The sequence below is a fragment of the Antechinus flavipes genome, chromosome 4 (assembly GCF_016432865.1).
Source record: "Antechinus flavipes isolate AdamAnt ecotype Samford, QLD, Australia chromosome 4, AdamAnt_v2, whole genome shotgun sequence".
NCBI classification, from domain to species: domain Eukaryota; kingdom Metazoa; phylum Chordata; class Mammalia; order Dasyuromorphia; family Dasyuridae; genus Antechinus; species Antechinus flavipes.
The window spans coordinates 201,306,713-201,331,974 of record NC_067401.1 but is presented as its reverse complement, the minus strand read 5'-3'; the positions used below and the strand labels follow the sequence as shown (position 1 = coordinate 201,331,974).

The window sequence follows — 25,262 nt, the reverse complement described above, 5'->3', positions numbered from 1 at the left end:
TTTTTTCAAAGAGAATCCAGTCTGATTGGAAGGGTTCAGACCCTCTCTTCAATGAATGCCCAGAATGATGAAAGAGACATTTTTTTAAAATCTCCAGGGCTTACATGAACAGAAGAGACATGAGAACTGGTGGTAGAGACAGGACACATTCACACACACACACACACACACACACACTCATAAAGTGAATAAAAAGCAGTTTCAATACAATATGTCATCAAGATCAAGGGAATAGAGTTTGAATCTAGTGTAATCTAAGAAATTGCTTCACCACGCTCATCATTATCCCAATCTTCACCAGCCAATTAATCAATCAAGAAGCATTTATTAAGTACCTACTATGTACCAGTTCCTAGGTGTTGGAGGTACAAATACAAAGACCAGCTTGCCATGAGCTTACACCCTAATAGAAGACAGCAGCATAACCAATATGTCTATATATGCATACATACACAAAGTATATGGGGTGTTAAAGGAGGACCAGTACCTCTGGTGTGAGGTCCTGCTAAGCCCTTTTCAGGGCTGCTCATCCACCTTTGGTGTCCAGGTCATCACCCAGCTCTCACCAAAAAGCTGGAGCATGAGCACCAGAAAAACTGAATTGGCAGTTGAGCTAAAGCACATTAAGTATTACCAGTAGTCCTCAAACTCTTCAATGATTTAGGGGGATATCTGCTCCATGTGTGTGAAAACTCCTCTCACTGGATAAGGCAGATGAGAACAATTTACTACTGAAGCAGACATTGTGGAAGTCATCCACTGCAACCTGAACCATCATCAGTCATTCTGACTTCTGTCTTGGCAATGGACTTGGATGACTGGAAGAGAGAAAGGCTGATGACTTGGTGCAACTGTTTTACTTAAATCCAATTCATGCTGGAAACAAAATATCACCCTTTCAAAAACAAAGGATAAACAATAACCACAACACACACACACACACACACACACACACACACACACTAAAACATAAAGCAATTAAATACAAGGTATTCTGAGATGGTAGAGCACTAGCAATTGGGGAGGGAAAAAATCCAGAAAGACTCTATGCAGCAGATGATGTCAGAGACATCTCAAAGAAAAAAAAGACTCTAAAGAATCATACACAAACTTGATCTGGTATTGGGCTCTGTAAAATATGCTGTCTCTAACTTTTATGGACTTAGAATCTAAAGCAGATAAAATATTCATATGACTAGATAATCAGAAGATATTACCACAATATGAAAGCTAGGGTAGGTCAGCCATGGAGTTGACAAAGTAGCAGCTGCTACCAAGAGCATTCATAAATGCAGTCTCTCTCCTGTGCTGGAGTTACCTGAACTTCCAAATTAAAACAACAACAACAACAAAGGAAGGAGAAGGTCTTGCTCTCAAGCTTAGTCCACTACATTTATCTTGGGGGTTTTTGGCATAGCTTGAGGTCATTCTGAAACTGTTGCTCACACAAAATGTCCTTCCTATATTGTCTCTGAGCCCTAACACCCCAAAACTAGGAAGAGAGGAACCGTATCATGCACCAGGAAAATACAATCAAGATTTCATGTTCTCTTACCCCAAGGAAATTTGGGACTTGGTCACTCTGATAAATTACTGACTCTGCAGGGGGCTGCTCCATAAACAGGACCATTGCATCTGTTGGTTTCAGGGCATTTTTTCTGGCTGTCCCCTATACTCAGAATGTTCTCCTTCTTCTTCTATGCCTATTTGACCTCTCTGGCTTCCTTTAAAACCAACTAAAATTCCCAAACGTTCCCCAAATCATTTTCATTCTAGTATCTTCCCTGAGTTCGTTATTTCCTCTTTATCAGCATAGTGTGTTGGGTATATTTGTTATCTCTGCCATTCAGTTGTGAGCTCCTTGAGGGCAGGGGCTATTTTTTGCCTCTTTTGTATCCCCAGCACTTAGCCCAGTGCCTGGCACAAGATACGTACTTAATAAATATTGATAGATAGAGTCTTCTTCCTCACCAACTAAACCCGACTCTGTCGAGATGCTGACGGGAGCTCCCTGCTGTTTCTGAACTCATTCTGGCATAATTTCCAATAATCTCCATGATTGCTCAGCTGGATATTAACTAACATTCTAGTCATTTGTCTTGTAAAGATTCTTACAAAATAGAAAGTGGAAGGGGTAGAGAAATGGAGGAGAGAAGCAGCTAACTCCAATGGCTAGAATATAGGAATTCCCTCCCTCCCATCCATAGCACCTAAATGGAATGAGAATCACAGAATTCCAGAATGAGCATCCCCACTATTAGATACCCAGCAAGAGTGATCCAACCTGTACTGAAGATTTCCAGGAAGAGAAAGCCCCAGGCCACTTTGGGATAACTCTAATTATTAGTTGTTTTGCTGATACAAAGCCTCAATCTTCTGCCTGTTAAGGCCGTACCAAACAAGTCCAATTTCTCTGCTACATGACAAGCTACCAGATACTTAGAAATAGCTATCCTGTCCCATCCCATAAATCTTCTCTTTCTCGAGTTCCTTAGCTGATACTCATATGATATAGAATTGAGGCTCTTTATCATTCTGTGTACCTTTCTCTAAATATGGCCTACTACAGAAAATAATGGGCAAGTAGGTGGCACAGTGGCTAGAATGCTGGGCCTGGAATCAGGAAAATCTGAGTTCAAATCCAGGCTTCAGATACTTATTTGCTATTTGAACCTGGACAAATCACTTTACTGTGTTTGCCTCAGTTTCCTTAGCTATAAAATGAGCTGGAGAAAGAAATGGCAGAAAACCCTAAACGGGGACACAAAGAGTGAGAAGCAACTGAAATGACTGAAGAACAACAACGCAGAAGATAATTTCCAAGTTGAGGCCTGGACTAGATCAGCATACAGAGGGACTATTATCTCCTTTTCCCTAGAAATTATGTCTCCTAATATAGCCCAAATTAGTTTTTGATTATCCTATTTAGGAATATGCTTGAACCACCTTGTGAGAGCCAGTTGTTAATTTTTTAGTGTGAGCATTTACACCTTGGAAATAAGCAAACATTACAAATGAGGACTGGCTTTAGTATTATATCTAGATTTACAAAAGTGAGGAAAAATGTTAATAATGCAACTTATATTTTAAAATGTGTCTTTTATGCATATATACATATATATACATATACTTTTATTTCCCAAAAGAGTAATTAAACATTTACCAGGATACTGCTAGATATATTGTTGAGTCAGTGTAAGTTTGCACTCCACTAAAAATCCAGGATTTTCTTTCTTCAAATGATATACTGTCTAAACATATCTCCACATCCTATACTTATAAAATTAAGTAAGTTTTTTTATTCATTTCAGTCAATCAACAAATATTCATTAAGCACTTATTATATGGCAGGCACTGTGCTCTAAACTATCAGGATCTTTTATATCTTCACTATCTTCCAGTGTGCTACTTCCCCATCCCAGGTTGGTATTATCTGTAGCTCTAACAAACATGTTATCAATACTTTTATCCAAGTCATTGATAAAAATGTTAAAAAAAAAAAAAAGAATGAGGCTAGAATGTTCTAAAGCTGGAAATACTTGAGGGGCACTACACTAAAGACCTCCTGCCAAGAATTTTCCTACAAATTTAAGTCAAGATCACTCATGCATGATTTTCAGATTCTTCCCTTCTTTAAAAAATAAAAGAGACAGTATTTGCCTTTCTCCAGTCCTGAAGACCTTTTCCACTGTCCACAATTTTTCAGGTATCAATGACCATACTTCTTTAATCACATCTACCAATTATTTCAGATTGAGATTGTGGCTGATATGGGCAATGTGACTTGAATTTATCCAGGACAGGTAGACAGGCTTTCCTTTTCTTTTTACTTATCTTTTACATCAATTCCCACATTAGTCATTTTGATTTTTTTCACTTCCAATATGATAATCATTCTCTTTAACAGAGAAAAGAGAAGCAAAATAAAAATTGAGCTTCTCTGCCTTCTCTCAGTTGTTATGATCCCATCCATCCCAACAGTGGTACCAGCCCTTCTTAGATCATCTTTTCCTCAATTTTGATTTTTTCCCCTAATTTCTCTTGACAGCCTCCACTCATTCTGATTTTTATCATCTCTGAAACAATGTTTGCTTTTGGGACTCTACATTCATCCTCTGTTTCATGTTTTTTCTTTCTTTTTTTAGTGTTCCAGACTTATTATTTTTTATATCTTAAGGTTTTTTTTGGAAAATCTCTGTGAATCTACTTCAGCTTCTTAGGATCTTGCAAGATCTTCTCAGTCTTGGTTCTCATATCTCATTAGTACATTTCTAATTTAAAAAATGGAACCATGAACTCCAAAACCTCTATTTTAAGAAAAGGCCCAGGCCCACCATCTTTTCATTTTCCATCTGATTACACCCTTTCATTTTATTGGACTTCTCCATCATGCCTCTACATGGATATCTTTTCCTCCCCATTCCCACACTCTAAGAGGGAATGGTTACTTCCCTCCATAATGTTTCTGCCTTTCCACTTCAGCAGCCAATTTTATCCTTTGTTAGTATGAATGTGATCCAGAAGAGAATTCTCCCTTATTGGTTTCTCCACCTTTTGAAGGATGAAATTTTCATTAAGGCAAGTCAAGAAGGTATGAGCAACTTTGGTTTTGGCAGATGTCTGGATAGTTGCCCACTACTAAGATATAATACTTCTGTGCTAGGATTATGGGCAGTCTCTTAAACTACTTTTCTATTCCTTTTCTAAGATTTTGTCTAAGCACACATCTCTGACTATGATGAAACTTGTGGGTTCTCCTGGCTCTGTTGAAGCCTATTGGTTACTTCTGAGAATATCTGAAATAAAATATACATGAATACAAAGGAAAGTAAAGGTGGTGAAGATAGAAATGTATGCCCCGCCAATCCAACTTCCATAGAACCTCTGAAATCTATGCATAGATTCTTTGGTGATCCATAAGTCATAAGTTAGAATTCCTGGTCTAAAACATTTCTTCCATTTGATGACTGAAATTTGGTCAAAAGAAAAAATAAATTCCCTGTATGTCCCAGGTCTTCTTTCACAATGAGAGACTCTTTGCACTGAGTTGTATATAGCAGTGTGGGTGAGTAAAAGGTATCATGAATTCAGTCTGAAGACCTGGATTCTAATCCCAGCTCCAACATTTACTAGCTGAATGACATCAGCTCCTCTGACCTTCAGTTTCCTTGCCAATGGTGATCCCTGAGGTTCTTTCTAGCCCCAAATCTATGGTCTGATATCATCTCTGGATTCTTTTAAAGGGTCAAATCATTAAGGCATGGTGGTAATATCTGTAATTTTGCTATTGGAGAAGCTGAAGCTGGTGGATAATTTGAGTTCTAGAGTTTTGAGTTGCATGCAGTAAGCCTAAGTCAATATCATGCCAAAGTCCATACCAAGTTCAGCAAAAAATGATAAATAAGGAAAGGTGTGATAAGGGGCAAAGTGCTCTACATCAGAAACAAAATAGATCAAACTTTGTAGTAATAAGCAATAGTATCAGTGAGAAGACAGAAAGAAAAGAAAAGAAGGAGGAAAAGGAGGAGAAGAAGGAGGAGAAAGAGAAGGAAAGAAAGGAAGAAAGAGAAGGAAGGAAAGAAGGAAGGAAGGAAGGAATAGAGGAAGGAAGGAAGAAAGGAAGGAAAGAAGAAAAGAAGGAAGGAAGGAAGGGAGGGAGGGAAGAAGGGAGGGAAGGAGAAAGGAAGGAATGGAGGGAGGGAGGGAGAAAGAGAGGGAGGAAGACTAGAGAAAGGTAACCCACTAATACGTGACTATGAATGAATTTTATCTGGATCATTGTCTCAAAGGATCCTGGGTAGTAGAATAGTTGTGGGAGGAGTGGGAGTTTTCTTACTTCTTTCCTTGTTGTCATAAATAAAGAGTAAAAATAGAAGATGCCTCCAAGCTCCTCTGAACTGGGTCAAGTTGGTCTAATCAACTTCCCCTTGTATTTTTTTAGCTCAAATCAGCTTCCCAAGTTCCTAACACTACTCACAGACAGAGAGTAATGGATATCCATACAAGATATACCTATTCTCACAGGAATGCACAGACACAAATCTGAATGAATGGGTTCCAAGGGAGACACACTTTTACTCATATAAATGGGCACTAGGGATTATTCCAATGCAACAAATGAGGAGCTCCCAAAAGTATGAGAACAAATCATTAGCATGACCTTGGGCTTCAGCAGTCAGTACCCTGCTGTCAAATTGATGATGTATCAACTGATAAATTATCTGTCCTAGATGCATGAATGCAACTGAATTTCCCATTTATGATCAACATCCTTGTCTCAGAAATGGGCATCCTGGAGTGAGCCCTAAGCAGTCATAATCTTATTTCCTGCCAGTCAAGTATCCTTGAAGCTTTATTGAGGGTTTGGTAGCTATAAATGGGTAATAATGAGGGCTGAAGGCAAAGGGTGAAGGCAGGGAGAAGGGTGAGTGAGGGTCAGGACCTAAAGAGAAAGTTTTTTCTTTTTCTTTTTTTTTAAATTTTTATTAATTTTGAGCTTAAAGACAAAAAGTCAAAAAAGAAAAAAAAAGTGCATTTCCATGTACACAGCACAACATAAAGCAAGGATCAGTGTAAAATCATGGCCTTCCATTTCAGTTTAGTTTTTTTTGAAAACTATGTAATACACATTTTTTAAAAACTACACTGTTTTTCTGTGCTTCTAAGTTTTCATTTGTTTTCAGCTATGCACTTTTCCCCCTCCCTCCCACCCTGCCCTAAAACTACCATTAGACACAAAGGAGTGTGTGTGTGTATGTGTGTGAATGTGTGTGTGTGTGTGTGTGTGTGTGTGTGTGTAAAATAAGAGAAAGTTTACAACCCTTTTAACTCTTCCCTTTGCTAGGACAAGAATACAGACTCTGACCAAGTTTCTACCACTACCACCCATCAATCATTCAATCATTCAGTAAATGTTGTTATATACCAAGTACTACACTAAGCAATGAGACTGGGATTGAGTAGGGGATAGAGGAATGGTTAGGGCCTAGGGTCAATGGCATAAATGATGGAAGGACTCTTAGACTATTAAAACTGGAAGAAATTATCCTGTGACCCTAAATGCAAAGGGTCAGAAAACAAAAGGATTCTAGCAGGTGGAACTGACATATCCAATCAGGGAAAAGCGAGCAGTCAGTAAGAGAAGGATAGGAATGAGTGAGAATGGAGACTTGTGGAAAAGACCATGGCATCCTATAGAGTTAGAAGAAGTTGCTTGAAAAGCAGCTTCATTAAGAAAAACAGACAAAACTAGCTTTTTGATTTAAGAAAAGAAGCGGGGTAATTTTTTTTTTTTTTTTTAAAGCTTGAATGTAACTTCGAGGACCAAGGGAACACTGAAACAAAGAATAGCTCATTGGAGTTGTTAGGAACCCTAAAGATCACATACTGTTGGACCCTCCCTTTTTCAGAGGGTCAGAAGGAAGGAGGAAGCTCAAACATAGATAAGGTTAAGATTAAATGACTTGCCCAAAGTTACATAGCTAGTAAATGTTTGAGATTAGATTTGAACTCAGACCTTGACTCTAGGCTCAGTGCTTTATCTACTGAAGCATTTGACTGACTCCTGTCAGATGCAATCTCCCATATTTAAATCCAATTTTAAAAAAACCTTAAAGATAGCCCCCATATTTTTAATTGGGTTTAGTAAGGACAATAAATTTGTCCTTTTTACGATTAAAGAACAACCTTCCCTTCCCAATGTCCTTCAGTTCTTCCAAAAAGAAATTTAAATCATCTTGAAGAATTTTTCAGCTTTGGAACTGGAAGGCAAATGAGATGCTAGGGTACATAACCCAGGCAGACCTTCTGGTCTTTGGGGAAGTCAGGAGTGGTAAGTCACACTCTCAACTCTATCAATAATTTGTTGGGTGACTTTGGGCAAATAACCTTAAACTCTATGAGCATCAGTTACCTCATCTGTAGAATAGGGATAATAATAGCTTCCCTTTTAGTATTATATGGTTGTCATGAAGAACAAATTAAATGATGGTTTTAATTATTAATTTTCCTATGAGCAAATAACTTTCAAGGGTGTTTGTGAAAAGATGTTACTACTTATCATGTCCTTCTCTCACTAGATGTTCTATGAGCTTCTACAGATCAGATACTATGTCCTCTTCAGCATACTACAAAATTCTTTGAGATTTGTCCAGAGTCAAAGACTCTTGATTTGGAAGGAGGTGGGATAATAAAGGGAAGGTGGTATTCTACAGTCTAATTTTTACCAGATGCTGAGGTCCAGTTGCCAGCTGGAGAGCTGGGAGTTTTCCCAATTAGCCTTAATAACAATATAAGACCAGCTAGGAAGCCCAAGCTGGAATTTAGTAAAGCTTGGAATGGTCCCTCTCAGCATGGCTAGTGCCGGCATAATCAAATACTCATCAATATTCCAGGCAGGAATTGATCTCCCAGCCTTAGTGTGAACTGGAGGAGCTCTGTGTGGATTGGGGATGGAGGAGAAGCAGAGAAGGAAGGCTAACGGCAGGGAAGCAAGAACACAGACAGAAGATTTGCTTCTTGTTTCTCTCTACTGGAAAATTTCAGAAAACAAGATGCTAGACCACTTATATACACAATAATGCAATGCATCCGCCCACAGTCCTACACTCACACAAATGAATTCACACCCCTTTAGCCTCCTACACATTTACAAATACACACAGCCCCTTCACACAAGGGCCAGTCCTGGGTAGAAGTGGAGTAGGTGGTGAGATATCAGAAAGGATAAGGGGGTGCAGAAATAATACCTCCCATCTCAGACTCCTGGGTGACCACAATGCTTTAGTGAAGAACAAAGCCTTCTTCCTGTCAGAAGTCTAGGGATTGGGTTTAAGTTGACACTATGTATGAGAGGAAATATGAAGGACTTTTACAAACTTCAACCTGAGAGGCAGTGGGCTGAGTGCTAAATTTGTTTTTAGAAGAATTGGGTTCCAACTTTGGCTCTGACATTGCCCACTGGTATGACTTTAGGCAGGTTATTTGATCTTCCCTTGAGCCTCCATTTCTTCTTCTATAAAATCAGGAGAGTGGATTACATAGACCTTTCACCTAAGGTTCCTTCCAGCTTTATAGTATTTAAGGAATGTCACTCTATGACCTAAGAGCAAATTTCAGAGGATGGGGGGGTAAGCCTGAAAGAGAAGGAAGATTTCTAAAAGGTAAGAAAATAGAGGGAGAAGGCACTGAAGAGGTTTGTTCTACTGGACATTTTTCCCCTGAGATTCCATACTATCTAAATACATATTCATGTATATATGAAATTTTGTGTTCTTGATGTTCAGTTGTTGATCAGTCATGTCTGACTCTTCATGATGGCAGTAGGGGTTTTCTTGGCAAAATTAATAGAATGGTTTGCCATTTCCTACTTCAGTTTATTTCACAGATAAAGAAATTGAGGCAGGCAGGATTAAGTGACTTGCTTAGGTCAAATGAAATAATATTTGTTAAGATTTCAGCACAGTGCTTGGAACATAGTAGGCACTTGATAAATGCTTAATTGCTTCCTTCTTTCCTTTGGAAGAATCGTCAACTTTCATTCTTTGGTCACTGCATTGTTCTATGACTTGCATTTATATAATAACACAGGGAAAGAATATTGATCTTGAAAAGATGGGTCTTTGTTTTAGTCAGACCTTTGTAATCTTCCCAAAATGAGCCAGCCAATTTTCCTTTCCCAATTCAATTTTGTCCCCTGTACATTTGCATCTTCTATCCAAAATGAATATTGATCCACAAGCTCTAGAAGTTGTCTATCCAAATGCATATTATAGTCTGTAATAATAGGTATTCTTTATTTACTTATATTTTTCCCATGTGTATTGTTAGTCTAAACTCTTTAAAGTGATTATTTATCTAATGTAATGATCTTGGATCTGATATGTTCAATACCATGTTACGTGCTTGAATTCTGTGCTGTATCTTCTCCATAATAATGGTCAGCCTTTGGTAAACTTATTTCTCTAGGTTTTACTTCTCCAAGTGATCAGAAACTCATTAAACAAAATTATATCTGTTTTCATATCTTTCAATTTTGCATCATTCTGAAAAATGCCCTGCTGAAGGAAAGACTTTGAAAGTGTGTTTATTTTATAGTTGACAAACTTTGGGATTTTTATAATCTCTATATTTTCCTTAAAAATTAAGACTGAATTTCCCTATCCTATCTAAACTGGACAGTGCAATGCCTACTTACAGACCCTGTCCCACTCTGATTGGTGCAGAAACTTCAATCTGTTCCATTTCCAAACTCTACTATTTACCCCTCCTTATGCAGGCTAGTGGCCCCATGAATCCTGGGGTTTACTATACTGGTGACAGACTTAGTGCAAACACTAAGTAAGCTTAGTTTACTATATGTCAGAACTCCTGAGCTCACGAGGTCCACCAGCTTTAGCTCTTCTGGTAGCTGAGATTACAGAACTGTGCCAGAATATATGACTCATCTAATTCTCTCAGCTAATTGTAGATGGAAAAAAAGATAAATTATGGAATCTTGTTTATGATAAGCTCACCTATTTCCTTCTAATACTCTCATCAAAGATACCCTCAAGGTAGATACAAATTATTCTCAACACATTTTATATAGAAAGATAAAGTAGACATACTTTTTTGTGGTCACTTTTGGGGATAATGATGAGATCCAAGATATTTTTTCCTATACCTCTAATATCTTCCCCTCCTTCAGATACTTTGAAAATCTGTCAATGCTCTAAAAATTGTGCCACCTTTAACAAAGACCTCCTCTTTGAATATTTGTTTGAGTCTGGCTGCTTTCCCTTCTTTGTTCTTTTCAGTGGAATTTCTGCTTTCTCTATAAGCAACATCCAAGACCATGATGTTTGAATCTAAGTGTTTTGGCTCCCACAGTCCTCAGTGGTGTAAGGTTCATTCTGAAATCTTTGAAGATCTTTCCTGTCTTTCATTTGGATTTTGTCCGCTTAGTGTTGTGCTTAAATAATCTCTGGGTGACTCTGCCTAGTTGGATTTCTCAAACTTTATTTAAACTGTTTTTCCCTTTAACTGTTTCTTGATATTTTGTGAGGTGATTCTTAGTGCTAATTTTAAAAAGCTAATTTAAAGCTTTTAGTGCTTGGTAGGAATTTTAAAATGAGTTTACATTCTAAAGTAGTATTCTCCTTCACTGCTTTACATATATCTGCTTGGGAAATAGGTCAAAACTTTGTTGACTAAGATGTTTTTTAGCTTCTTTTGGTCTCATTATGATAATTTACATCGATTAAACTTCTGTATGAACTTGTCAAAAATGGTGTCAATGCCTTTCCTCCATCTATTTTCCATATGAGGGAGATATCATTATCTTATTTAAATAGGTCAAGTTGAAGTCATTTTAATTGTATGCCATATCTGTTCTTATGTTTATTTTTTTCTAACCATGTATCAACCCATATTTTTGCTTTGACAAATAAGGAATTTGACTATACATGGATAACAGATTCATGAATGACTTAGGCAGAAATCCTGACTGTTAAAAATATAATTACATTATTTTTATTATATTACTTGGTGCTTAGCATGTCTTGCATTTTCCAATTATTTTCTTGGAGAAAATATTAATGTTATAAAGGAATGAGTCTTCTGTGTAGTCAATAAATCTTTGGCCTCTTGTTGTTTACTCTTGAACCATATTTCTTAATCATTTTTGCTGTCCTCATCTTTGCATCGAAATTATCATGTTAAAGTATACATTGATTTAATGTGTAAGATTTTATCAAGTACTTTACAGAATTTGTTTTTATTTCTTTATCCTCTGTTAGAGATACTAGAACAGGAGCAAAAATTTTTTTGATTTTCTTTTTGCACATAGTCATTATGAGCACTATAGTATGCGATGACTAAATGTACCATAAAAAATGATGTTTTTTGTGGGTGTAACTAAGGAGTATGATGGAATGAGTGCTAGGCTTTAAGTTAGGAAGACTCATCTTTGTGAGTTCAAATCCAGCCTCAAACATTGTGTATCTAGCTATGTGACTCTGGAAGTCATTTACTCTTGTTTGCCCCTGTTTCCTCATCTATAAAATGAGCTAGAGAAGGAAATAGAAAATTACTATGGTATCTTTGCAGGAAAACCCCCTCCCCACAAAAAGTCAAACAGGACTGAAAAACAACTGAACAACAATCGCCCATGGATATACAGTGAAAACAAACTCTATCACTTTCTTTGTTTTCTTCACTAAGAAGAATCTGTGAGACATCCTTCTATTTACCAGTAAATTCCTTTTGTCCTTTGATTTCATTTATAGAGAGCATGTCAAAATAATTTAACTGATCTTCCTTCAGTAATGTGTTCCCTTGGTCCTTGGCCAAGGGTCTGACATTTAGATTACAGCAGTCATGTTAATGTTTATAGATGGTCTATTAACTATGATTCTTGGAACCTTCTGCCCCATTTTCTGACACTCTGTCACCTTTACTTCTGAAGTACAGACCCAGGGACCATTTTATATTTTTCTTTGTTTAACGATTTGCCAAAGAATTTCTCACCAAGTAGTCAATCTATTGGTCAATACAGAATCTGTCTACTAAATTGGTCCTCAGAAAGCAGAAAATATCTATAGTTCAAAACATACTTAAAGTCCTTTTAGTATGTTAGAATCTGCAAGAGAGTACTAAATCTTTCAAAAATCTAAAGCCCACCTCCACCCATAATACATAATGATGCATCTGAGTAGGAATTGGTGTGGAATTCTTACCATAATCAAGTGGATAATGAAAGCCAATTGTCCAGATTTTGATATGCAGTTGCTTGGACTGCTTCAAGAGTTAATTCATCAGTAGATATCTCTTAGATACATACTATAAAGAGACAATGAATTGAACCCAGAATTGAAGAGGAAAGAAGTAAGCTGGATTTTCTATCTTTCAAGTAATCTTGTTTAATTTTGACACAATGATATCAGACAGTCCTCTTAATGACCTTAATTATCTCTCTGAAACAAAGGGCCAGAATTTGAATATGATTTTTTTTGTTATGTTTTTGACTATGAGTCATTGGATACTATAGTCTTTCAAAATTTTAATTTCAGAGTCACCTAGAAGGGAGATGCTACATTAGTGCATATAAGTATGATATAAAGTAGAATGTGATAGGGGACAAAAAAAAAAAACAGGAAAAGTTCTACAGGAAAATTTGATGAGGGAGAAGAGAGCATTTTATCTAGGGAGATTCTAGAAAGCTTTGAGGCAGTTGTGGGGCCTGAGCTGGGTCTTAGAGAAATAAAAGGATTTTAATATCTAGATCTGTGAAAGAAATGTATTCTGGACATGATAAATGAGCCATGAAAATGCACAAAAGCACATAAGAGCAGGGATGATCAGAGAAACAATATATTTTAGGGGGCAAGGACATATAAGGCAAATTTATGTGAAATGAAGGTGATTAAGGGCAAGTTGGAGCCAAATTAGGGATATCTTAAATATGAGCCAAAGCAGTTTGTTTTTTGTGCAATAGGGAGGCACTAAAGGCTCTTGAGCTAGAGAAATGACATGGTTAAACGTATGTAATAAAAGATGTGATGTTTATATCTTAGTATGATCTAGGTTATATTACTTTTGTCAAGAGATATAGGAGCCTAAATATGTGCAGTAAAGGAATGGAAATCTTGTTAGGGAAAGAAGAAAGGACAGAAAGAGAATTTTAAATCAGCTTTCTTCTCCCCCTGTCCCCTTTTCCTATTGATGAATTTCTTCTCTCCATCATGGGGAAGATCCCAATTATTCTTCATTCTTTGAACTTTACCACTACGCCTGCCCTGGTTCTTTCCTCCTCTCCTCCGACATACTCCCCACCCCTGAATTTGTATTGATATAGCACAGTCCCTGACCTATACTAATTGATGCTGTTCTACTTAACTTGATCACAGGCACTGCCTGGGAGGAGAAGTCTGGTGAGGTAATGAACTGGTCATTGTGAGTGCTCTCCCGGCCCCCAGAGTAGGCAAAAAGCAAAAGATACACAAGGGGATGTGACTGAAAAGTAAGCAGGGCCCTTTGCCGACTTCACCACTTTGCAAAAGTACAGCTCAGTCCAGCACAACCTTGCATGTGGACATACTCTAGCACTCTCTATACAAGGCCATTGTAGTTACAATTAGACTTTTTTCTCTCCACTGCTTCTTGGATGGCAACTCCTTTTTCCCTAGGTTAATTATCATTAAAATCTGAATTCTCCTGCCTTTCAGGGCCTGACCCCTCATCATTTGCATCATTTCCAGCCACCCCATGGACAATTGGCTGAAGCAGATTACACCTCCCATTAGCAGCTCAGCACAATTCTGTCTTGATCTGATTACACTCTTTCCTTAACTCTGGTAAAGTTGATAGGAATAGAGGCCAGATATGCTGTTCACACACTGAGAAGGATAGAAATCCTTCAGGTGGGTCTGTGAAACCCCCATCCCTGAGGCAGATTCTTAGGATAGATCTAGCTTCCCTCAGAATGTTAAATGGGGTGATGAAATGATGAAGCTAATTCCATCTCCTTAGCTTCTTTATTCTTTTTGCCCCTCAAAACCTTTAAAAATAATAGACATTAATTTAAAAAAATAATAATAATTAGCATTTGTATAGCCTATGTGCCCTGTGCTATGCTAAGCATTTTACAATTATTATCTCATTTGATCTTCACAACAACCCTAAGAAATAGGAAATATGAGTATGATGTTTGAGATAATAAGATTGAAAAATTGAGAGAAATTAAAGACATTTCCCTGGCATTATATGGTGGGTAAGGAGCTGAGGTTGAATTTGAAGACTTCCTGACTTTAGGCCCAGTGTTCTATCCACTATTCCACTTAAATCAGGGTGACCTGGATTTGTATGCTACATCTGATATATATTAGTGTTGTGACTGGATAAATCTCTTGACGCATACGTTTCAGAGAAGGTACCAATCTGTCCTGGTAGAGAGATACTCTGTACAAATTGTCTCCAAAGTGAAGGATGAATCTGGCGAATGGAAGGAAGACAAAGATGACAAGACCTCAACAGTTCTGTGATCAACCATTTTGATGATAGGAAGATGGGTCTCAGCTCAGACTTTCTGTTCTATCAAAAGGCTTGTTATAAAACCACACCATCACCTTCAATCATTATCCACATATTATTCTCTCACTCCAACCCCCTCCAATAACTGTGTAAGCTCTCACTTATAAATGATCCACTTCCATCCCAGGATATGTTCTTCAGAACAATCATAACCTAAATCCAACCCATATCTGTAGCTACATCAAATTGGGATTTTTTAAAAAGACCTTCCCTCAGTATACCCAAATCCTATAACCCAGATCATCTCATATATAAACAAAACACTTCTCAGCTGGCGTTATAATCTTAGTTCTTAGTTAGAACTTAGTTCTGCTCTCTGTGTCAATAGTGGTAAAGAGCCCTACTCTATCCTCACCTGATTACTCCAATTTTGATTTTGTTAGATAGAATAAGTCCCATTGGCTGAGCAGGTACAGATAGGTTGCAACCTACAGAACATTATCTTCTCACTCTTTTTCCAACTTTCCCTATTTTTCTTGATGGAATCATCATCATCCTTCCAGATGGAAGGTACGACTTGAAATATCCATCCCACACTCCATAGCTGTATCATCTTAGGTATAATAAGCTCGCAATCACAGTTTCATCCTTAATCATCCCACATACTCAAATATTTGTCAAATCCTGTTTCTACCTCTATAACTTCTCATGTCCATGAACTTTTCTTTCTACTCACATAGCTACAACTCAAGTGCAGATTCTCATCACCTCTCACCTGACCTACTGCAATAGCCTGTTAATAGTTCTCCATACTTCAAGTCTTTTCCCACTCTAATCTTTCTCCCCACACAGAAAACTACCAAAGTAGTTTTCTTAATGGGTAATTCTGCCCACATCACTCCTTTATTCAGTAAACTCCAGTACCTCCTCACTGCCTGTAGGAAGAAATATTATATCTTTATCTCAACTTTTTTATGCTGTATATAATTATTAGAATAGTAGTACATAAATATTGCTTAAACAAATAAATACAAGTATTATATTAGTGTATTTTTTTTTACTAATAGGATAATGATTTACTGCTAGGGTTTAGTAGGGTTTATTAATAGGGTTTATGATCACAAAAGTTTGAAGTACTGCTGTGTACAGATGAAATCACAAGATCACAGATTCTATTCAAAAAGTTTACAAAACACTTTCCTTGAAATAATTCCATAAAGCAGTAGTTACTAGAGAAAAGCAACTACTTTTTTTTTGACTCAACATGTAATTTCACTTATGTAGGAAACTCCCAATGAGAAATATTTTTTTTAATCAGAGTTCAAGGTCAGATGAGTCATACAGCAAATACTAGGATCCACAAGTCTTCCTACTGTTAGGTTGCCAATATTGTCCTCATTTTACAGGAACTGAGATTCAGAGACTACCTCACACAGCTAGTAAATATTGTAGATAGGTCTTAATTAAGCTCACACGTTTGGACTCTTTAGGCTGCTCTCTGGGACCCATTATACCACAGAGTTCCTTTTGCCTGGGATCTTCTATACAAGTCTTACCCATCCTACAGAACCCTGTTTAAATCCCACTTTCTTAATGAAGACATCTGTGACCATTTACATACCCCTGCTATGAAATCTTACAGCATCTGTCATCTGTACTACACTATTTAGCATATAATCTTCTCCCACTCCCACCCCACAAGATGCCTAGAACACAGTAAGGTCTTGAGTTACTGACAATATGATAGATTTATCATGGATAAATGACATCAGGGTATTTTTCATAAACTACACATGTGGTTATCAAGTAAATATTTCCACAAATCCATGGATAGCAATGTGGTCCATTGGAATGAATGGATGAATGAGCAGATGGATGAATAGATAAATGAATGGATGAATATATAGATAAATAAATGAACGAATGAATGAGCAAACATTTCTTAAGTACTTACTATTTTCTAGGTCCTGTGGAAAACAGTAGTAACCCAAATGGCTTTTCTAGTAAGATGGCATCTCATGTTAGTTAGTAACACTATCATTCTGCCTTATTTATCACCTTTGTCCTTTTTTCAACTACCATCAACTTCTCCTTCACAAGCAATATGGAATACAGAGGTTAAGGCTTCCATGTGCTTTCCTATAGTCATAGACTTATACTATCTAGCTACCCTGGGTGACTTAGGAGAGAGAAGTAGGCAAGATCTGTGTTCAGAGCTCTTGGCTGCAGTAGCCAAGACTGATGGGTTGTCAATAGCTGCCTGTCAGCTACAAACTTCCACTCCAGTTCCCAGGTGGAACTTTTCAGACTTCAGAATTTCATATTTGATATATCAATTATGCTGCTAGGTTTGGGGGGAGGAACCGTTGACAGGAATTGATGGAGCCCTTTCCTTTCTTGGAGCACAAGGGAAAGGGGTATTTTTCCATACCCTGGCTACTGCTTTGAGGATTAAATTCACCAGGTGGTCAGATCCAGGTATAGAAGGCTGATTCTCCCAGCTCTGGAACAAAGTTACAATAGGAACTAGGAGACTTTTGGAAAGAACCAGATGGTCATAAATACTCAAAATTTGATTACACTGAATTGACTAAATAAAAGGAGGTAGGAGAGATAGGTAATAACATTTGTATTACCTATATCCCATAGCCATTAGGTTCATAGATTTAGCACCAGGAGGAGCTTCAAAAGTCATCCAGTCCAAATCCTTCCTTTTTTTCCAGGCCCAGCAAGATTTATTATTTAAGGTCACTCAGTCAGTGAATGGCAAAGGTGCTCTTTGATTAGAGAGAGGGAAACAGAGCTTTAGCTCAAAGGTTATATCTAGGTTTCAGTTGCCTGAGGTGTCAGTTAGTGAAGCTCTAAATGTGCTGAAGTTCAGAATGCAACAAGAAGAGAAAATAAGGACCATAGTCTTCTGCAGAAGCCATCCATGAACTTAGAGCATCAGTTCCATTCAACTCTTAACTTCTCTACCTCTTGGAAGTGGCAGATACCTGGTCTTTTCTTCTCATAAAACAGAGCAGCTCAGCCCCTGAAAGTGTTCTTGGATTTTTTGTTTGTTTGTTTGTTTTTGTTTTTGTTGTTCTTGTTCTTTGTTGATTGGTTGGATTTTTTTTTTTTTTTGTATTCATCCTCATTTTACCCCTTCAGACTTTAGATATGGAGATCCCAAGAGACAATAAGTTTTTGGTTCTCATCTGATTTCATCATTGGAAAAGGATGGTTTTCAATAAATTAACATAGCAATTATAAAAGAGTGGGACTTTTTAAGGTCTTCACAAAGGGGCCAGAGGTTAACTTGGATAAGGACTAGCATAGTGAAGCACACATGTAATTGCAGCTACTGGGGAGGATCCAGAGTGCTTACATTCACGAAGGGTTCTGAGCTTCAGTAGGCTAAGCAGATCATGTGACCAAACTAAATTCTACATTAACATAGTGATGTGTTGGGAACAGGTGGCCATCAGATTACCTTAAAGAGGGAAAAATCTTCCTAGTTCAGAAGCAAAACAAATCAAAGTCCTTATGTTGATTATTAGTTGACTGGCACCTGCACCAAGAAACTGAATAAGATAGGGAAAGCCAGTCTTAAAGAGGAGGAAAATAAAATATGGAAAGTGATAAACAATATCTGAATTTATGCCAGCTGAAATCAGAGATCATCTCAAGAATTTAATTAGACATTTAGGATTACTCAGGAAATAATGGGTTCTTTAAAGATTTAAAAGGCTAGAGGATCAGGTTTGTCTACAAACAATTAGTATGGTGGTGCAGGAGAAAGGATGATAGATTGAAACAAAGAGATCTTGGAAAACATCTTGGTTCTAACATTGGGACATTACTTCTTTCTAAAACTCAGTTTTTTTCATCTGTAAAATGGGGGACTAATTAGATTATGTCTAAGGTCCCTTTAGAACAGCTCATTTATGAGACCATTTTACCTTTTTGAGAGGCAAGGAGACTAAAAGCAATTCTTGAGCAAGGACTTGGACATTTTTCTCTAAATTCCCTTACAAAGATGAACATGGTGCCAGTAGCACAGAAGGGCATAAATAAATATCTAAACCAGTAAAGCAACAGCAGTAGATTGGAGCCTGGGGGAAATTAGATAAATTAGGGGCAGAGGGAGGGATAGGATGACCATTTTGTCCTCCTCAGCTTCATATGTCTACAATCCTGCTTTGGGCCACTGAGGTCAGAAATGGAGCTTGGGTTCCCAGAATCCTAAACAACTAAAACTTGTCTTGGACATTGGCCTCAATTTCTTCATGTATGGGGAATAAATATAAATGGGGATAATAATATCACTTAATTCCGAGGGTTGTTGTGAGGATAAAGTGAGATATTTGTAAAGCACTTTCCAAACTTTAAAGTGCTATATGAATATTAACTATTATTACTACAACTAATATTTAAAATGCAGATTAGTGGGTAGCACTGCATCAAGCTAAAACACATTTTAAAATGCATAAAATACTTTCTTTCCCTAGCTGTCCTTGTATGACATGGAGATATAGGATTATGAGTGAACGTTGAGTAGACTGAACTTAAACTAAGTAGAGGAGTTGCAGGTCCCTGAACCTTCTCCTTTCATTTTGGCTCCCTGACTCTCTTCCCACAGTCAGGGCAGCCCTCAGCAAGAGGAAGTACCTTCCTTATCAACTGAGTTAAAGTCTCCTACCTCTATCTCCTCTTCCAGTGTGAAAGAGGATTTGTCTCAGATAAGTAGGAAAGCTTCACTTTTATCAATGCTTCTCTCCAGCACCCTGAGGGGAAGAGCAATGGGTTGGAACTTGTATGGACTAGAATACCTCTTTAACCCCTTTCTCCTTTGTCTCTCCCCACCACCCCCCTTTCCCCTTCTGTCACATCCTCTCTGTGTCTCTCCCTTTTACTTTTTTCTTTTCATTTCTCTCTCCCACCTCATCTCTGTTTTTATCTCTCTATGTCTTGTGGCCTGTCTTTATCACCATGTTGAATTTTCATGTTCCCCTTTGCCCTCCTGTTTCTGTCTCTTCTCTTCCTGTCACTTTTTCTCTATCCTTCTGTCTCTTCCGCCCAATCTGTTCATCACTGTGTCTTTTTCTGTCTCTTAACCATATTTTTCTGTCTCTTGCTCTCTCTCACTCTCCCCCATCTCTCAATCTCTGGCTCTTCTCCCTGGTCATCTGTGCTTACACTGCTCCTTCATCTGCTATTCCCCGTCTCTTGCTTCTTCCACTCATTTTCTTTCTTCTTTGATTCTGTCTTTGTCTCTGTCACTGCATCTATCTCTTAACTCCATCCTGCTTCTTTCTCTCCCACTCCATCCCTCCCTTTCTCTTCCCTCTCTTTCTTTCTCTAACTGTCTTTGTCTCTGCTTTTCACCCAACCTACCCTCTGTGTCTCCCTCCTCCCACACGCACCCTTAGGATGATCCCAGCTTCCAACAAGGCCTTCGTGGTGAATAATCTGGTGTCGGGGACCGGCTATGACCTGTGCGTGTTGGCGATGTGGGATGACACGGCCACCACACTCACAGCCACCAACATCGTGGGCTGCGCCCAATTCTCCACCAAGGCTGATTATCCGCAGTGTCAGTCCATGCACAGTCAGATACTGGGAGGCACAATGATTCTGGTCATCGGGGGCATCATTGTGGCCACGCTGCTGGTCTTCATCGTCATCCTCATGGTGCGCTACAAGGTGTGCAATCACCAGGGTCCTGGGAAGATGAATGCTGCCACTGTCAGCAATGTCTACTCCCAAACCAACGGGTCGCAGCCGCCACCGCCGCCGCCACCATCCAATGCGGTACAGAACGGGGCGCCACCGCAAGTGCACCCCAAGGCGTCCATGAGGAACGAGCATTTTGGAAGCGGCAGCGGGGCGTCTGGGGCTGCTGGGGCGGGGATCAGAAGTGGTGGTGGAGGCTTGGGGCGCAGCAGTGGCTCCTCCTCGTCCTCGAGCTCCTTGGGCAGCACGGACGGGGTGGGTGGCCGGGGCCCTTGGAGGCTCCCTCCGCCCGGCTCTCGCACCAAACCTAACCTCGACCGCCTCATGGGGGCCTTCGCCTCGTTGGACCTCAAGTGCCAGAGGAAGGAGGAGCCTCTAGACTCCAGGACTCCGGTCGGGGCCGGGGCCATGGGACGTCATTCAGACCGCGAGCCACTGCTGGGCCCGCCGGCGGCACGGGCCCGGAGCCTCTTGCCGCTGCCGCTGGAGTGCAAAGCGCGGCGCAGCCACTCCTTTGACATGGGGGACTTTGCCGCGGCGGGGGCGGTGTCCGGGGCGTCGGGGGGCGCAGCTGCACAGGGAGGTTTTAGCCCGCCGCGGAGAGTGACGAACATCTGGACCAGGCGCAGCCTCTCGGTCAATGGCATGCTCCTGCAATTTGAGGACAGTGACCTCGTGGGGCCCAGGGGCACTTTTGGCAGCTCCGAGTGGGTGATGGAGAGCACCGTGTAGATGGCGGTGGCGTCCAGAGAGAGTCCGGCAGCCCCTTCTACCTCCCTTCCTCGCTCCTTTCTCTCCCTTATGTCAATTCCGACCCCTCCCTACCCTCACTCCCACCCTACTCCTCCAGTCTGTGGGATGCTGGCAACAAGGTGGAAGAAATCTTTCCCTTTTTTATATATATCAAGTCAACTCTCGATTATCTGCGTGCACTTTGTGGGTTTTCCAAGGGCGGCGTTTACATATGGGACCTCCAACCTCTGTCCTATCCCCTCCCGATTCCGTCCTCCTACTGCCACCTCCACAGAAAGTTCAGATCCCCTTTCCCCACCGCTCAGCCGGTGTGCCTCAGGAAATGCACTACAATCTGGTAGGAACCCAATATTAGAGAGGAAGAGCTCTCTAATTACAAATGCCAAGTATAGGAGGTTTTGGGATGAATTGTTGTTTGCGGGGGGAGGAGGGGGAGGCTTTTCTTTTTAAATCTATTCCCTAAAGACAACCAAACGGATTACCATATATTATATTAAAAAGTTTGTGCCCACGGGGCTAAATCGTGGGGCCAAAGTGAGGCCATGACGGGAGAGTGACTGAAAGTTCTTCTATGGTTCGAGAGGAGAGTTCTTGAATTTCCTAACACTCAATGTCACTAACTTCTTCCTCCCACCAGGAGCTGAGTAGCCTCCTTCTCCCTGACCCCAGTAATTTTTTCCACGCATCCCAGCCTCAAATATCGTATCAAGTTAAAGCCAGTTTGTCACTGAATTGAAATTTAAATTTGTTTAGGCAGTGGAGGGAGATAAGAGTACTTTTTATAGGTTTTTAAGGTTTTTCTTTTTCAGTTGGGGAGAGAGAGAGAGAGAGAGAGAGAGAGAGAGAGAGAGAGAGAGAGAGAGAGAGATACAGAGAGAGAGACAGAGAGAGAGACAGAGAGAGACAGAGAGAGACAGAGAGAGACAGAGAGAGACAGAGAGAGACAGAGAGAGAGAAAGGGTGAGAAGAGAGGGAGAGAGACAGAAACAGAGAGGAGGGGTGGAAGGGAGAGAAGAGAGGAAGAGAGACAGAGATAGAAAGAGAGAGGAAGGGAGGAAAAGAGAGGGGGAGAAAGAGAGAGCGAAAGAGAGAGAGAGAGAGAAGAGAGAGGTAGGAAGAGAGGGAGAAAGAGAGAAAGAAGGAGAAGAGAGGGAGAAAGAGAGAAGGGGGAGAAAGAGAAGAGAGGGAGAGAGACAGACTCACACACACACACACACACACACACACACAGAGGTGGGGGGGTGAGGTTCCGAGAATAAGAGATAGAGTCCTCAGAACAGATATATGGATTCCACCTAAATAATCTAAGAGTGATTGGAGAGAGGGCTTTGAGAAACAGAATATGTTTGGAAGGGAGCATAAAGAAGTCTGGGGGAAAATTTGAACCTTTTTAGAATCATAGAAGGTATCTCGTAAATCATTCAAGAGATATCTGGGGGCTGCTAGGGGGCGCAGTGGATAGAGCACCAGTTCTGAAGTCTGGAGGATTTGAGTTCAAATGTAGTCTCAGACACTTAACATGTACTAGTTGTGTGACCCTGGGCAAGTCATTCAACCCCAATTGCCTCAGTAAGAAGATAATGTCTCAGGTGAGGAAATTGAGTCACAGGTAAAGCTCACAAAGACCCAGATCTAGAACTCAGACTTTCCAGTTCTTCAGAGTAAAGTTTCAGTATTATTTCAGCCCTCCCTACTCCTACCCCCAAATCATGTCACAGATTTTTTTAAATTTTTTTTTTGCAGAGCTGCAATTTAGTTTATTGGGAACTCCCTGAAAAATGGAGCTTAAGTTCATGCTTTGCTTTCTCTTTTCCAGAGAGGACCTTTATTCAAGAACTTAGGGTAGAAATAAGAAAAGAAATACTGAGACTTGCTGAAATCCATATTTTTCCTTTCCATAGTCCTAGAAAGTGATAAACATCCCCTATGGAGAAAATAGAGGGACAGAGAACATACAATTTCAGAAAATTAATTTATTATGATTGAGCTTTGGATAGAATAACTTTCCCACAATCTCTCCTATTACTTGCTTCTTGTCTATATTATTTTTTTCTTTCCTCTCCTTCTCTCCCTTTCCATTCTCCTCCATTTTTAACACTTTTGTTTCTTTTCCCCATATAATTCTTTCTTTCAGTGATTCTCTTTTCCTCCTTTTTTTCCTATTGCTGGACCTGAGATCATCATAAAACCTAGAGATTATTTTTGGTAAAACAAAAGTTATTGGTTATTTGCTGACGTGTGGTTTAAAAAAATTAGCTAACTTAATGAAGTCCATGGAGGGGTAAGTTTCTTGGATGGCCTGAAAATGGAAGAAATCTAGGAAAGGCTATCTTGTAGATCCAATTTAGCATCTAAATGAAGTGCCCCTGCTGAATTTCTAACATTACCTATTTCCTCTTTCCTCCTTTCCCTCCTTTTCTTCCCTTCCATTCTTTTTCACTCCTTTCATCTCCCCTCCTGTATCTCTCCTCTCCTTCTCTATTTTTCTCTCCCTTCATCCTTCCTCACTCTCCTTCCTTTCTCCAGCCCAATCGAGCAAAGACTGGTTGTTCGATGATCAATCCCCAGTGCCAGGATGGTGAAGGCTCTAGAGTCTTCAATGAAACTTTAGCAGCTTTGGGTCTTGCAACTGTGTTTTCCACTTGCTTGAATTCAAGTTCTTCCTGAATTATGGAGTTCCAGCTACCCACTAGTTCTGACCAAAGGGAACCCTTTTCCCCTTAGTTCCACTGACTTCTTCACTCTCACCTTTATTTGGAAATTAAGAGGAAGCATAAACAAAAGCCACAGAAACATGTCAAAAATTTTTCATTCTAATTTTAATTAATGCCTAGTTAAAGATTCTTTTACAAAGTATCTATATAAATTATACGTTTTTTGCTAGTATCAGCGTCTGAGTGGTTATGGGATAGGTCAGACTGGGGATGGTCATAATGAAAAACCAAGACAAATCTGTCTGAATGGAGCAAGGAACCTAAAAAGGTCCCAGTGGTGTAATCACAGGCTTATAGGATTTAGGGTTAAACGGAATCTTAGCTATCATCTTGTCCAACCCCTTTATTATAGAGAAGAAATTGAGTCTTCAAGCAGTGTCCAAGGTCACACAGTAAATAGCAGATCCGGAATAAGAACCCAGGTCCTCTGCCTTTAGAATCAATATTCTTTCTATTAATACTATGTATAGTCAGGGGCATCTGACAGCTGATAACAGGCAAAGGTTGAGGTTGACAAGTGAGTCACTGGGGATATTGAATAGGAAAAGCTGGTAGATGTTCCAAAAGGTAGAGAGAGGATACAGCACTAAGGGGCTCTGAAGGCAAACAAGCAGTAAAGGTTCAACAAAATATACTCTATATCAAGGAGTTCTGGAAACAGGTTAGTGTAAAGAAGAATGAATGAGACATAAGGGAAAAAGTTATAGTCAATAGGTTACAATCCACAGCACACAAGTGATACTTAATAAATGTTTGGTTTATTAAACCAGCGGCTAGGTGGCGCCAAAGTGCCAGGACTGGAGTCAGGAAGACTCCTTTTCCCAAGTTCAAATCCAGCCTTAGATACTTACTACCTGTGTGATCCTGAGCAAGCCATTCAACCTTATTTGCCTCAGTTTGATCATCTGTAAAAGGAAATAAAGAAGGAAATGGCAAATCATTCCAGTATCTTTGCCAAGATAAACCTAAATGGAGTCAAAAAGAGGCAGACATGCTTGAAAAACAACTGAACAACAATAAAATGCTTGATTAATAGGAGAACAGAACCTAGGGCAGGTAAACCAGGGC

General features: G+C 39.5%; 1 protein-coding gene across 3 annotated transcripts in view; it reads left to right on the top strand.

The window, feature by feature from the left end:
- Nucleotides 1–21,644, top strand: part of LRFN2 (leucine rich repeat and fibronectin type III domain containing 2) — a 322,576-nt gene extending 300,932 nt beyond the window's left edge. For all 3 annotated transcript variants that reach the window (XM_051996896.1, XM_051996895.1, XM_051996894.1), the window contains one exon: nucleotides 20,424–21,644. In XM_051996896.1, coding sequence (XP_051852856.1) covers nucleotides 20,424–21,459 — 1,036 coding nt within the window. In that variant the 3' untranslated portion in view covers nucleotides 21,460–21,644. The remainder of the gene's footprint in view (nucleotides 1–20,423) is intronic.
- Nucleotides 21,645–25,262: the final 3,618 nt, after the last annotated feature.